The sequence below is a fragment of the Melanostigma gelatinosum genome (genome assembly GCF_949748355.1).
Source record: "Melanostigma gelatinosum genome assembly, chromosome: 4".
Classification (NCBI taxonomy): Eukaryota; Metazoa; Chordata; class Actinopteri; order Perciformes; family Zoarcidae; genus Melanostigma; species Melanostigma gelatinosum.
This window is the reverse complement of record NC_136637.1, coordinates 12,066,837-12,082,452: the sequence shown is the minus strand read 5'-3', so window position 1 is coordinate 12,082,452 and position 15,616 is coordinate 12,066,837. Positions and strand designations below refer to the sequence as shown.

At 43.8% G+C, this 15,616-nt stretch overlaps 1 protein-coding gene across 1 annotated transcript in view; it reads left to right on the top strand.

The window, feature by feature from the left end:
• dennd1b (DENN/MADD domain containing 1B) overlaps positions 1-15,372 on the top strand; it is a 97,177-nt gene extending 81,805 nt beyond the window's left edge. Inside the window, exons 16-22 of the mRNA XM_079267040.1 lie at positions 1,234-1,274; positions 2,624-2,659; positions 3,086-3,142; positions 5,214-5,303; positions 13,036-13,121; positions 13,515-13,731; positions 14,028-15,372. Of these exons, the coding sequence (XP_079123166.1) occupies positions 1,234-1,274; positions 2,624-2,659; positions 3,086-3,142; positions 5,214-5,303; positions 13,036-13,121; positions 13,515-13,731; positions 14,028-14,888 (1,388 nt within the window). The 3' untranslated portion in view covers positions 14,889-15,372. The remainder of the gene's footprint in view (positions 1-1,233; positions 1,275-2,623; positions 2,660-3,085; positions 3,143-5,213; positions 5,304-13,035; positions 13,122-13,514; positions 13,732-14,027) is intronic.
• The last annotated feature ends 244 nt before the right edge of the window (positions 15,373-15,616 follow it).

The window sequence follows — 15,616 nt, the reverse complement described above, 5'->3', positions numbered from 1 at the left end:
TTGCCATATTTCATGCAGCGGGCTGTAGTTATTAGTGCTATAGTAAGATGTACAGTAAAAGCAGTGAACAAAACAAGGAGATGTCTTTAAAGTTAGGAACATTGAAAGCAAAGAGCCTTTCACCCCCCAAATAGAATGTATCTTGCTCTCAAAACAATTGAAATGACCAAAAGTCTTCTAAAAACAATGATAAACCAATTAAATAGACGGTAGTTATACAGTACACTCGTGTCCAAGTATATATTTTATAACATTCCAGGTGCTGAACTTCTTATTCTTTGAGTAACGTTTGAAGGCTGCTGTTAAATATCTCATGACCACATGAGGCACTTTCAAATACGAATGCACCAATGAACTGTATTGTCTTTCTTATCCATTTAAAAACTACAACAAAATGGCTTCAAGTGACTCTTGGCCAATCTAAAAACTGTAAAAAAAAAGAAAAGGTAGATTTTTATTTTTTTACATTTGACATGTATCTTGATTGTCATTTGTTGGAAAAAAAATAAAAATTGGAACTGATGCAAAGGTTACTTGTTAATGTGATTGAATGTGACAAAATAATTAGTATTGTTTTGGCAGGATTGAGCGTTGTTACATGTGGAGACATCAGAGGTTTGAAATCCCGTCGGAGCGCTCGCACAAATTATATGATTTTGATCAGATCACTTCAGGTTTGAGTCTTATTTACATGACAAGAAAAAAAGAGATGGTATCCAGATGTTGCAGCTAAAGAGCCATCATATTATTGGGCTTTTGAATTCTGATCCCAAACACACACACACACACACACACACACACACACACACACACACACACACACACACACACACACACACTGTCAGTAATTCTGTTCTGTAAACATCTTCGAGCCCCGGACACCACAGAAAGATCTCCTTTAAAGCAGCCCTCCACTCTGCATGCACAAGTCTTTCACATCCAGGTGCTCACACTAATGTTATATTCAACAGTATTTATTATCGATTGTGTAACAAAAGGGACAGAAGAAGAAAACCGACAATCACAGAGCCTTATAGCACTAAATGTAGTTATATTCAACCAATTTAAACCACCACTTTTAAAAAAAATGCTCAGTAATGTGCGAGTGTGTGTAGCCATGAGACTGTGTCACAGTGTAATATACAGAGTTACCTTTGCTTTGCAATGGTAATACAATGCTATCGAGTGCAAAATGATTAATTCATGTTCTCTGTGTTTTATACATCCCTCCAGGTAATTCAAGGTCTTACCAGCAATGGATGCACACTGTGAAGGTATTCACAGAATGTCCTGCATGTCGTATCTAAACGCTTTTATCTACGGCATTCTTTTATCTACGGCATTCTTTTATCTACGGCATTCTTTTTTTTTTTTCACTCATTTCATTCCCGAGTTATATTTAATTGAAAGTGTGATTGACACAGCTCAGCGTTTGAAGTCCTGGTGTTGCTTTTGGAATGAAGGGGCTGCCTGAATGTACAGATCCAGCTCGTGTGTGTGTGTGTGTGAAGCGGCGCGTGCAGCAGGACAGCGGAGACAGACAGACAGGGAGGGAGACAGAAGTGATTTGACGTGACAAGACGTCCTCCGAAATGACATGTTGATCTGGCAGCAAACACAGGCGTTACTCTGCTGAACCGACCCAAGAACATAGATCTCCCTCCTCCTTCATCTCCTGTCTCTTTTCTCCTCTTCTTTGCTCCCCTTATCTCTCTCTCTCTCTCACTTTATCTTCCTTTCTCTTTCTCCCTCTTTTCATCTCTGTCACAGCCCCCCCTCTGTCTCCCTCTCTCTCTCTCTCTGTCTCTCTCTCTCTCTCTCTCTCTCTCTCTCTCTCTCTCTCTTACACAGAGTATCTCTCTCCCCCCTCCCTCTCTCCCCACGCCGTCAGCTAAGGCTGAATTAGTTCTCTAGAGTGCTCTTCAAAGATTTGTTAAAGTTCACATTTCCTGACTGACAGGGATCTATAAGAGGGGCCTTCACCTCGGCCTCTCTCCTCTTCTCCCTTTGCCGACTTCTAAAACGCTGTCTGCCATTTACTCTGTTTAGCCATTTAGCCGACGCTTTGTGCTTACACTAAAGACCAAACGGAGAAGAAGAGCGAGACGCCAGAGGAGAGATGCAGCACCTCTGAGAGAGAGAAAAGAAGACAGGCACCGAGAGATATTGGGTGCCATGATGTCAGTCTGCAGAACTCAAAGTAGAAATCAATCACGCACAGTCCCTTCCATCGCTGTTTTAGGCTGCTTCTAAATAAAAACCTCCTGAATGCTTTGAATCATGCAGTTTATCATGGCTCAGCGATATGATACTTTGCCTGCTGTCACCAGTTGTATATGAAAGTTGCATTACGATCCTATTTACAGCTGCACGGGGATTTTTGGTTGTGTTTGACAGTCAAATGATATGGTAGAAATAACCCTCATGATGTTGATAAGGATACTTCACAGTATGCAAAAATCGAACCGCAATGCAGCTCGCTCTGAGCCATTTATGCTGACGATCACCACGATATGATTGCATGCTGTGTGCATAATATGAATATTTGACATTTTTAAATCAATCTGTGTGTGTGGAAACTCACCCAAAGTGACTAACTAATAATGTTCTGTGTCTATTACAGAGAGGAGGAGCACTTCTCAACACAGCTGTGACCAAAGTACGTTCTTCTTCAAAACGGTCAAATAAATGTAGCTCAATGTAATGTTTCTATATGTACATAACTTGAAACATCGAGTCCTTAAAACTCCACTGAAATAGACATTTTGCCGGTTGTTTTGTGTTTAGTAATTGACGGTGGAGGGAATGGGAGTTTTGTAGCCTGCGTGTGATGAGCAGTACCATGCCGTCATGTGCTGTACAATAGGTGGTCGGGTGCCCTTTCATGTTATCGCCTTCTGTTAGTGTGCGATTCTCTCTCATCCATTCTTTTGTCTCTGTGTTTTTGCCGTAGGGATCAAAGCTTCTCGTGATGTTACACGGAACCAGAACAGAATGTTAATGCAACATGTTTTGATTAGTAATCTCTGTGCGTGTGTGTGTGTGTGTGTGTGTGTGTGCGTGCGTTCATTGTTTTTCATCCTAGGCCAAGAGTCATGCCAAGAGGGGCATCCGAGACATTAAGGGCAGACTTAAAGCAAGGGTGAGCAGCACGGACCTTCACACCTCCCTGACACACATGCACACGCTCGTAGAAATTGTGTGCGCACACATGATTCTGTTCTGAGAGCGCACAGATACAGTAGCCCCCCCCCCCCCTCATATAAACAGACAGGACGGCTGCTGTACATGAAGTGTGTGATTCTGACGCCGGGCCCTTTAATGACTGTTGAAGCCTGCTTCGCGCTTTGTTCAGGGCTGTACATTTTGAAGCAACGCCCCTCTGGCTATGGCCTGTCATGTCATCCAGGCCCCGGCCCCTCTTTCTCTTTTATTGTCTGCATATTTCATCAGTGAGCCTGTGATTTCCTCAAAGCTAATGTAACGAGGTGTATGTTTCCATAAGCCTGATGGATTTGATAAGGCAATAGCAGCTTGATCTGTCAGTGGGAAACTGAGCAGAGAGGGCACTGATGAAGAGCACGAGGAGTTTGCAGTGTTGTGCATGTGTGCACACACACACACACACACACACACAGTAGAGGAAGGGAGAGGTTTTGAAATCTATTTGATTTGAGGTGAAACAGATTTCCTGTGCGTTCATGAATTAATTCTCAAATACAGAAATGAATTAATTCGACTTTCTCAGGATCACACTTAATCTGCAGTGCATTTATGTTGCTGCCAGCCACAGATGTCTAAACAAGGACCCCGGTGCACAAACGCATTGAAATGAAGCTCATCAGCGGTGGCTACCTTGAATATAATTGTTTTAACCTTCTAGAGAACATTTTAAAGGATTAGGCCGGTGATAATAAATATATGTGCTGTTATCCAAATATTCCATTAAAAGGCCAAAACCACCAATGCGTTACTTCTTCTCTCTGTGTTTTCCAACTGTGATACCATGTCCGTGGCTCAGAGACCAGAACTCATTTGTTCTTACTGAAGATCTTTCTTTTGAAAGACGGGTCATGAGTACATGCTCTAATTGTTTCAGTGATTTACTGAAGCAGCCGGGCACTGTAGCTCTGAGCAAACGTCGTCCAAACTCAAATACACGGTGCATTTGTAAGGGTCTGTTTTTAGGGGCAGATTTGGTGCGCGACCGAGTATTCGCAGTAACAGGACGGAGTGTGTGTGAGATTGACCACAGTGGCCACGTTCATCGTGTCATCAAACTGATCTATGGTGCAGATAAACAATACTTATTAGAAGGATCAATAAATATTTTCACAGTAGATGTTGGTAGTATGAAAAATATAGACTATCACCAGACGAATCCTTTAACTCAGACTAATCCTTTAACTCAGAGGTCTTCAACAGGGGGTCCGCGGAGGTACTGCAGGGGGTCAGTGAAATTTTTGGTTGATTAGACAATTTAAAAAAGAAAAGAAAAAAACATGAATCTGTCCATTATTTGAATAGTTCAGTATTGTATGAAAGATAACGGATCTTTATGCATGGAAGTGGCACGAATAGGCCATCACTTATTTTAGTTTCCAGATTTATGTTTAAAATGAAAACATCAACTTGAACAGCTTGTATGCATGATTATCATGCAATTAACAGACAATGTTGATATTGGCATTGGTATCAGCTGACAGTATGTTTATAAATGTCAGTGGCTCGGCCTCCCTACTCACTGTACCTTACACATGTTTAAAATAAAAACATGAATATATGAACTGTGTATTATTTGAATAGCTTAGTACTGAATGCACAATAAAGAGGTATGTTTATACACGGTACTAGGCCCATTTAATATAAAACACAATTTTATACAATATATATAGTCGGGGGTCCCTGCTCCATCTCTCTGTCAGTTTGGGGGTCCTCGGCCTGAAAAACGTTGAAGACCCCTGCTTTAACTTTTACAAATGTCACTGAGAAATAGAAACTGCACAAAGAGCGTCTTTACTTTAGTTCTGTGGCTTCTTTCATTCTTTCACTTGAAACGGATTAACTTGAACGAGGGAGTAATGCATTGAGCCTGTTGTGATGTGGTTTGAATGCAAAAACACATTATTCTCCCACCAACACGTTCTACATACTAGTCCCTTTACTTCATATACAACACAGATCATTTTACATTCATTTCATTTCTCTCTCAGGAAGAAGAAGAAGAGGGGGTGATGGTCTGTGAGGGGTCTCCCACCAGCACCAAGAGCCTGTCTCCAAGGAGACTGCAGAAGATGAGACGGGTATGGCACACACACAGATACACATCAGTAAATAAGTTAACTACATGTACACTGACTGATCATACGAGAGCTCAGTTTTCACTTGATCGACATGGGTGCGGTCTTCCACTTCTGTGCTCTTTCCGTCCACTTTTTGTTCTCATTTCTGTCTTTCTTTCTCTCTTCATCCCCACTCTCTCTTTTTTGTTAATCTCCATCCTCCTGTCTTTCTTTCTCCCCCTACTTTCTCTCTCTCTCTCTTGAAACAGCTCTTGGAAGTACAGTAGTTTGTGAGGGTGCCAAATGTAATGATAAGCAATTTTTTTTTCTTTCAACGCACTCATGTTATACATTCAGTATTTTCCTCTGAACAGCACGGACAGTAGAAGCAACTCATCTGCTGGTCAGCATTTCCTCTGAAGAATTTGCTTGTGCCCCATGAGTGGATAGTGTGTGTGTGTGTGTGTGTTCGTGCAGAGCTGGCATACAATATGCAAACACATGCACGCTCACAAAATACACATTCATCAATAAATGTATCAAGAGAGGTAAAAACATTAGAAAATAAGAAGAGACTGTGGTGTGGATGAAAACGTGGACATATAGTTCTTGGTGAAGGAAGTGTAGTTTAACGTAATTAAAATTGCACACTTAAGTACAGTATTAAAAGCATGCATACAGCCTCAGGTTACTAGTTAAATCTTCCACCTAATATCTATACCTCTGTACTCTCAGCTGGAGCTTTTCCAATAATTTTGGCTAAATGAAAAAAATACCAAGTTGACTGCCAATTCTGTCTTAGAAATACACAAAAAAAACATCCCTGCATGCACACACTGACATTTTGGTCACAGTCATATGGGAGTTTGATTAGGAGAGGTTGCGCCGTCTCTAATTAGCTGTGTGTGTGTGTGTGTGTGTGTGTGTGTGTGTGTGTGTGTGTGTGTGTGTGTGTGTGTGTGTGTGTGTGTGTGTGTGTGTGTGTGTGTGTGTGTGTGTGTGTGTGTGTGTGTGTGTGTGTGTGTGTGTGTGTGCGTGTGTGTGAGATGAGGCTGGAAAGTCTTAGCGCAGAGGAAGGTGTGACGGCCAGGGAGAGAGGAGGAACGGCAATTAGGGCTTTTCTAAAGGCCTCCTCGGACACCCTCCCCCCCAGCAAGCACACGCACAAAGACGGGCCAGCCCCACACACACACACAGATTAACAGTTAACATGCAATTGATGTGCGCACACACCCACAAACAAGCATACACACTGCATTCAGGATATACACACTCTCACACCCCTGCCATTGAGGCCTGTTCATTGCCACAGTAACGGCTCCCTGGAGACCACTGGAGGAGGGACGCACTGGACACGCGTCCCACAGCACTGATTTTGTGTGTTTGTATATTTAGTCCATCAGTTCCTCTTCAGCCAAACACAATGCTTTTCTTCTCTTTTCACATTAGCGTTATATATTTACTTCTACCTTTTAGCTCAAGTACAGTTGACTCGTATATGTTTCCCGGACGCCTACATATTGAAGACATAGACCCCAGTAGGAGAGTGCACTCTGACATTCTGTCTACTGAAACTAAGACAAGCCAAGAAAGCCTTGATAATTTATGGCCCGTCAGTGTGCAGTAACCTCTGAAAGATTGAAACGCTTCAAAACAGTTCAAAATTGTGTTGTTGTTTTTCCAAGACAGTCGCATTTGCTTACGGTAGTTTGTGTCCTTATAAACTAATTAAAACACGTTACTTAGAAGCTCAAAAAATAACAAATTCTTTCACAAAAATATGTTTTTGTCCAGTTTAAAAATAATGTTTTTTGTTTGTGGAATACCTCTGGAAAATCATTTGGCAAGTACAGAATTAAATACAGACTCTTTTTTTAGGTTTTTATTTTTCTCACTGCGAGCCTTTTATTTACTTTCACCTGACTGTTTAAAGCACACCGTATTTACATTTCAGTTTCAGTTCAAAGGAATCTCTTACCCCCTCTTATCCTTCCTTCTCCTTCCTTTCTATCTGTTTTTTTTGTATTCAATTGCTGCCCATGAAATCTTGATACTGTGTTCTGCCCACAGCTGTCTTGACCAGGTGTTCCTTGCACGGGAAATTGCTCTCAATGGGACTAACCTGGTTAAATAAAGGTTAAGCAAAGTGGGAAAATAATAGAAAACCTTCCTTTACCGCCTCTTGTGCCCACACACATACACCTATAGCAGTACCAACTCTTATTCCGCCATGCTTATTCCTTAAAATATATCCCACTCCATCTCTGCCATTCATTTTTTTTTTTTCAATCCTAAAATATTATTTTCCTAAAATAAATATGTCTTAACTTTTCTTGAATTTACATTGTACCGCAATTTTATTACCCGAGACTCATTTTTAGAAACTCGTCACAACGACAAAAAAACCAACCTCCAAACTGACCATCAAGTTGAATCAGCACTCTTCAGTTCTTAAAGTTCAACAAAAACTGAACATTCAAACCTTCTTTAAGGTAGTACTCCATTAGTTTTAGCTACTGTAGGTGTGCCTAATAAACTGGCAACGGAGTGTATATTAAAGATAGTCCAATGGCGCTGCTTACTGAACCGTATTCATGCCTGGATTTTTTTATTTGACACATTTTTGCATTGTGTCCTGAGCTACAGTACAAACACTCGTAAACCCGCTCCCTGGTCCTTCTCACGCATCCATACCTTTGACCAAGTGACCAACAAAGGCTCATCCGCCTGCTATTATAAATTCAGACGCATTTTGTCATCTGGCGCTCCAAACATGATGATGGTGATCTGATGAAAGACATTCCATCTTCCTGTTTGAAAGACGAAGCCTGAAACATTTTTAGCATTCATCTTTTCTTTTCTTTTTTTACAAACTCGTCTATGGCTGTCCTTGAAATGAAATGAATGATCCTGGACTAGCTTCCTTTTAATTAATCACAGCAAAAAATAATCAGAGTTATGAAATTCCTCTTCTATTTGATCAGCCAACACACATGTACCAAAGTGAAGGTGCTGCTGTCATTTGTGCACATATTTCAGCCGTATCTGGCAATGTGGGTGATTGTCAGTGTTTGGTGAGCTTGTTGATTAAGAATGTAGGAGTAATCCTTTCGTTTGACAAAAACAAGACTGAATTGGACCGCTGACTCCTCGTCTGATACAACAAACAACAACCATTGTTCTGGCTCCTGTATGGTTCTCTGTGTGAGTGCCACATCTGTTTTTGAGATTCTGTGTGTGTGTGTGTGTGTGTGTGTATGTGTGTGTGTGTGTGTTTTACGTGGTATTGTGCTGTGAGCATCTGCAAACAGAGAGTGCGTGTCTGTACCTCAGCCCTTTTGTACACGAGCATGGTTTTGATTGTGTGTACTGCATGTACACAAACACGCATGCATTTAGCAGCTTGCCTCAGGTTGGAGACAACACAATGACAGCTGTTGAGAGAGCAGAGGAGAGGAGAGGTTGGGTCAGTGTTATGGACAATGACAGCCAGCAGGCCTGTGGCCCGGCTCAGCCTCAGGCTCTGGACTCTTCACCTGGTGAGGCAGGAGCAGTGCCGGCCCGGAAAACACCACATCGCTTAGGGCGGAGGGGAATCAGGGAGCTGACAAAGATGTAAAACAGAGGAACAAAGTCACACGCATACTTCAGTGTGTGTGCATGTGTGCTCGATCAGTGGGAGACAGCTCCTGCGTTCATGACCACTGGACACGTACGTGCACTGACTGTATTTGTCTGGTTATGATTTCAGGATCATCTGTCTTTGAGTTAAACATGCTTCTACTAATAATATTTATTTTTAGTACAATACACTTAACTTGAAATATTGCTCATGAAGCCTTACATAGACAGTGTGTGTGTGTGTGTGCGTTATATTCAGTACATGATTGAAAATGCTATCATATGAACAATATGCTAAAGCAATACTTTCTGAGCAAACTGAACAGCTAATAACTATTTCACAGCCTATTCATGTACTGGTGTGTGTGTGTGTGTGTGTGTGTGTGTGTGTGTGTGTGTGTGTGTGTGTGTGTGTGTGTGTGTGTGTGTGTGTGTGTGTGTGTGTGTGTGTGTGTGTGTGTGTGTGTGTGTGTGTGTGTGTGTGTGTGTGTGTGTGTGTGTGTGTGTGTGTGCGGTTATTTGTATGCGTTTGTAGTTTCCATTTCACTTAGTTTGTTCCCACTTCAGAGACCAACTGACTTCCTCGCTGAACCCAAAGTGCCATCTCCTGGCACCTTCAGAGTACTGCACTGCACCCGTTCACAGAAAGACACCAGGTGATCTTACTGGATGAGTTTAGTCCAACAGAATGAGCATAATTCACATTTTCCTTCTTTTAAATGCCTCCTTTTTTTAAGCGGAAGGGAAGCGGGCTTTCAGCAACAGCCAGTTGGATCGTCGAGCAGTGAATCAAATGCCGTTTTTTCTTTCTTTTCTTTTCTTTTTTCTTTGAGCGAGCAGCTCTTAAACAGACTTGGCCGTACTTCTGCAAAGGCTCTGCCTCTCCCCACGGTTTGTTTGCATTTTGCCGGCATCTCTTTACATACACTGCCAAGCTGTGAGATCAGTGGCCACTCAGAAATACCATATGAAATGTATAATGTAAGACTGGCTATTAAAGTCCGCTAGCGTTTGGCCCCGTCACAGAGAGGCATAGTTGTTCCGCTTAACCGGTCATGCAGGGAAGGAAGGGAAGAGGAGGGGAAAGTTTGTTTCTCCAAATGCAGATGGTGATGACTACTTTCCCCTCATGAACACAGAAATGAAATGTAATTTGTTGTATCAAATCGGAGGCCCCTTGGATATATTTCATACCTTTGCTTATTACACGGCCAGGATATAAAGGGTGAGAGTAAAGGATAAGCTGCTCACGTCTACAATTCTATTCAGTTTACTCACAATCAGTGACTGTGAAGGCTTGTAAGACGATGTGCGGCTCTTTGTGTCTGAAGCCGACACTGGTGATAATCAGGATTCTTTAACTTCTTGAGCCAGGTACTCTGATCAAAGTCAAAAAAAAATAAAAAGATTACAAAATAATATTAAAATGATGAAATAAATGTTTCTCTCAAGGTAAAAACTAAAATAACACTGTGAGGAGGAGCTCAGATGTCAAATCTTCTCCTTGATTGAAGAAACACGAGGCTTTTCTCTCTCTTCCAAAACTGAAACAACCCCATCGTTTCGTTATTATTTCCGTGCCTCCTCTGCTGCATCGCCTCCTGACTCGTTGGCTCCCTGCGATCTGTACAGTCGCACTTGTGGCGGAGAGGAAGGGAAGCGAGAGCCAGACCGACAGAAACAGTGACGTCTGTCCCTGACAGCAGAGTGATGGAGGAACTGGGAGACAGGGGAGGCATGTAGGGGAGAATCCCTTTTTACATTTTCACCTTTTAGCTTCCCATTAGCCGACAGCGAGAAGCTAATGAAGGAGCAGTATGATAATCTGTTGTTCTGCTATTTCATGCTTTCCCCTGTCCTGTCAGGCCTGAGGAGGTATGGGAAGGTGGCACAGCTGTCACAGCTTTGGTTGAGAATATCTCAGAGCACATTTGAAGAGTCTCTCTCTATTTCTGTCGTCATTTTACATTGACGTACAGTACATCTAATTTTAGATCTCAGATTGAACTGATGCTGATGGTTTCAACAGCTTTTAAGGAGCAGAGATATTATATTCAAGTGACTAACAAAAGCATACGTTGTATCTCACATTACCAGTCAAACGAATGCAGTACGTTGGCCATTAAAAAAAAGTGTGATAAACCCACTCCTTCTGTCGTAAAATGCTCGGTTGCTGTAAATATTCTAATCTTAACTGCTGCACTCAAGGGTCACGTGAAGAGAGGGAGTGACAAATTGATAAAGCTGTGAAGTGAGGTGCCATCCATTTACGGCTCCCTGTGGAACTTTCTTTTGTAGACTGCATCAGAGCTGTAACAGAGATCAGAGGGCCGGGACACATGACCTGTGTCTTGGTTGTGTTTGGGTTCACCTTGCTTTAATAAACACCTAGACGCAGAGAGAGAGAGAGGCCCTGCTTCCCAAAAACACCGCTCTCTTGCACAAATGCACAGTCTAAATAACTGCATGCACCGTGAACATGCAGTGCTTCTGTCCAAACCCTCCCCAAGTGTCTCACAGGTGCATCTCTGCTCCGGCTGGCTGGCACGTCGGCCCGGCCCCAGATTTACTGCCCTGACACAGGAATCCATTAAAGGCTGTTTAGGGATCCCAGGCCTGAGCCCCTCTGAAATCTCTTTCATTATAGCTCCACGCTGCCATGGAAGGCGAGCGGCTTGGCCAATCAGCAGCGCCGCCACATGTGTTCATGTTTAGCCCGATGGCTGAGAGGCTTAAGTGGCTACTGCACACATCTCCTCCGCTGACTTTTATGGAGAAAATGGCACTTTAACTCTTTGTGTTTTTTTGTAATAGGGTGCGTATGTGACTGAGTGTGGGTGTGTGTATGTCTTCCCTGGCCGAACACAGGCCCTAAATGAGGCCAGGCCAGCCACACGTTACATTCCGCCTGTCTGGCTGCCACGGCGTCGGCTAATCAAGACCAGCTTGGTTACCGGTTCCAATACTTCCCCCCCCCTTCCCATCATTCTTCAGAGCTTTGAGGAATCTTTCCTCACCTCTAAACATTTCCTTCCTTCCTTTTTCCATGAATTCCCTTCCTCCTTAGTTATTGTGCTCTTGTGTTTCTGTCTCACAAATCACAACCACAACACAAGCACACAAACTCTCCAGCGTTCACTCCCTAAACACACGCACCCGTTCTCCGCTCGCTGTTCGGGTTGTGAAGAGCCTTTTTCTCAGTGTAGAGCTTTGATAATTGGCTAACGTGAGTTTAAAGAGAAAAATGCAGAGAAGTTAGAGGGGTGGAGCAAAGCTGGTGTAAAAAAAGCCTGGGGGGGGGGGGGCTGCTAACTGTACCACATGAGTGCTTGTTTGTGTACAAAAACACACAAGAGACTGAACGACAGTTTGAGATGTTACCACAACAATAGACACCGGAGGTGTGCAGCTATATGTGAGAAGGTAAATGGGCAAGAGTGGAAAGAGTGTACATTAGAAAGTGAGAGATATTGTTCGCGTCACAGTGGAAGGCATGTTAATAGGTGGCCTGGGGCAGATTTGGGCTCCCATGGGGAGAGTCCTGCCCGGCTCTGTAAAGCTTCTGTCTCTTCTTTAACCCACCCATTAAATACGGTACACAGGTGGCTTATTAAACCCATTGTGTGAGACAACTGCACTACACACTGATCATTCAACACTCAAATGACAAATACAATCACATGCGCCGGTGTCGCAATGCAAATGGTAAATGTAGCTACCCCACATCTTCACTCCCAGTGTGTACGTGGCTTTAACTTCCCATTTAATGCTGAGTTTGACAAAATACTGCAGGGGATGTTAAAGATTTCTGTCCCTAGACCCGAATTTGACAAATTTAGTCTCAACCCTAAGGGTTCAGGCTCATTAAAGCAAGCTGCTGCTTGTGTCTTATGGGGACCCACCAGACGCAGACCTGCATCTCGTCTCTATCAGGTTCCAAGTCGTCGTTTAGTGAAATGCTGTACCTCAGCAGAACACCCCATTCTGTCTGACTCCATGTTTATCACGAAGCCTTGTATCTTAAAGCGAACCCCCCCCCCCCCCTCCCCCCTCGGGTCCACTTCCATTGTGTTATCATGTAATGCTTTGCTTTTATAACGACATCCACTTGCTGTGTTGTTCTCATTAACAGCAAAACTTCAACAAGTATCCCATGAGCATGGGCCCTCGAGATCTTGGCTACGGGCTCGATGATGACGAGCTGGACACCGCGAGCAAGTAAGTGCTCCGATTTTTATGATCGCAACGTTTTGGCCATTCTCATGTTGTTTGTTTGTATGTATGTTTGTCCAGATATTGGAACTTTAGCTGGTTGACTGATTCATTTCATAAAGAAAAAGCAGGTTCTCTTTTTCTGAGCACATTCAATCTTTTCTTTTTGTTTGTTACCCATGATAATACTGCCCCCAGGTGGACATATGTGGTAACAGCTGAAGTCGACAGAAACGTCACTCAAAGGAAGTGGTTATCACAGCGATATTCACAATAACATCTTATACACATGAAATATTACTTTTGAAAATCCCCACTGTTGATTAGCATTTGATGCTCGCTAAAGAACTTCTTCTGAAAGGATACACGAGTCACTGTTTAACTCTGCCTCTGTCTCAGGATCTCCTCAGAGGACAGCGGGGATGTCCCTTCCTACATCGAGGACAGCGACGACTCACTCGAGCTCGACATCGACTCCGCCCGCTCGGGCCAGATGAACCTGCTGGAGGAAATCCTGGACTCTCTGAGCACCACCACTGTGGAGCAAGGCAAACTTAGCGCTGCCAAGAGCCTGGACTTCTTCAGGTCCATGGATGATTTAGACTACAAGGCCCCGGTACGCAAGAGAGATGTGGAGGAAGACATGGCTATGAGAGGGCCAGTCAGCATTTACAACCTTTTACAATTATTAAGGTGTCAGAACAGAACTCAGTAATCAAATGAATCAAGTAAACCTGTCAAGTTGTTGCTTCATCTGTCAGAAACTTAAGGGCTGAGAACATGCACTGATGTTGGCAACATTGTGAGGAAAGCTGGAAGCTTTGTTTTCACCGACACACGTCAGGAGGGCAGATCTGTGTTTCTTCATAAAGGTATTAAGTTAATGGTATTTCCTTGTTTCTGCTGTTCCAGAGCAAGCCCGCACCTCCCAGCGCATCCAAACCTGCCGATGAGAGCGGCTGTGATGGCGGCAGGGATCATGGCGGCTGGAATATGGGCCAGGATGACACTGCGGTACACGGAAAACACCTCCCCCCGTCCCCACGCAGACAGCCCAACAAGAGCAGCCTGAAGGTGACAAAGAGACCTGCGACAGCTTCCGCAGTGCCCATCGTCACGAATACACCCCCGGCCCAGGAGGCTGACATCTCCAGGTCATACCCTCATCAGCTCAACTATGACCCTCTACCTGTAGGGCGACGACCAAAAGACCGCTTCTCCTACTCGCCCTCAGCGTCCCATAGAGTTACACCTGCGCTGCCGTCTCCCACTCTCTGTCACACCTACAGTTCCCCAGCACCCGTTTCTCACCCAAACTATTCTCTCGAACCGACGGGCCGGCCTCGGACCATCTCGGACCCACAAGGCAACATGGAGCCTCTTGAGGCCCAGAACCAGGCGGCCTCCACCGGCATCCTGAGGAGGAAGGTGCTGTCCAAGGAAACCGTGAGGCACTACCAGGAAAAGGCCCTCCAGAGGCAAAGCAGCAAGGCCCAGCAGGAGGGTCGGGGGAGCCCGTCGAGGCCCAGCCCGTCAGCTATGCAGGTCCCGTGGGAGAAAGAGGTGTCCAAGGAGGGGCTCCTGGGGCTCGGCCTGTGCCTGGGTCAGGGTAAAGGTTCGGGGGAGGCTGCGGTGCAGGATCAAGGCCTCCTCGAGGAGATTGAGTCCATGTGTTGCCTCGGCTCAGTGCTCCGCACCAGCCTGCAGCTCTCCCAGGTTCACTGCAACAACAGTCACCAGCCGGTCCAGAGCAAAGCCACAGACGAGTCATAGGCACGTCACAGACTCGGTGTCTGTAAAATGCCATAGGTTCCACTGCAATCTATTCACTGTAATTCCTCTATTACAACTAGCTACACTCTCAGAGAGCAGGATCTTTGTGATCTCAGCGCTCTGCTATCAGGAAACATTATGAACAGATTTGATGTCAAACAGGCAGAAACAAACAGTCACAGCCTGAAGAGCAGGACACGGGAAGAGAGAAACTGGTCCACTGCACAACGCTCCATCTTTAAATTCCCCAAAAACTTTCTTAAAACAAGTGAAAAAACCTGCAAGTGTTGAAAGAATACTTTAACCCGTTTCCAGTAAATGTGAACTCTACTTGATAAAAAGAAACCACATGATGTGAGTTACAAAAGAAGTTCAAACATCGAATGTAAGTTCGGTACTTCTCCTGAGTGAGCTGAACACTGATGAAGTGACAACAACGTGGTTTTGCTTTCTTTAAACATCTGTATTTTCTTGTGACTCGGAAGAGCAGCGCTTCAAAAACACAAGCTGAGTCCAGAATGTTGAGATTGTTTTGTGTTTTTGAAACGCAGCAAGATTTTTCACTTGTTTTAAGAACATACAACTTCATGAACTCAAATACAGAGACTTGATAAGGAGATTTTTGCAGTCTTTTACTGATAAAACAAAGTGTTTCTGTCTGTAATCATCTACATTCATGGACAACATGTATTTTCACGTGTTGTATATTTTCATCTTGTAACAGCTTC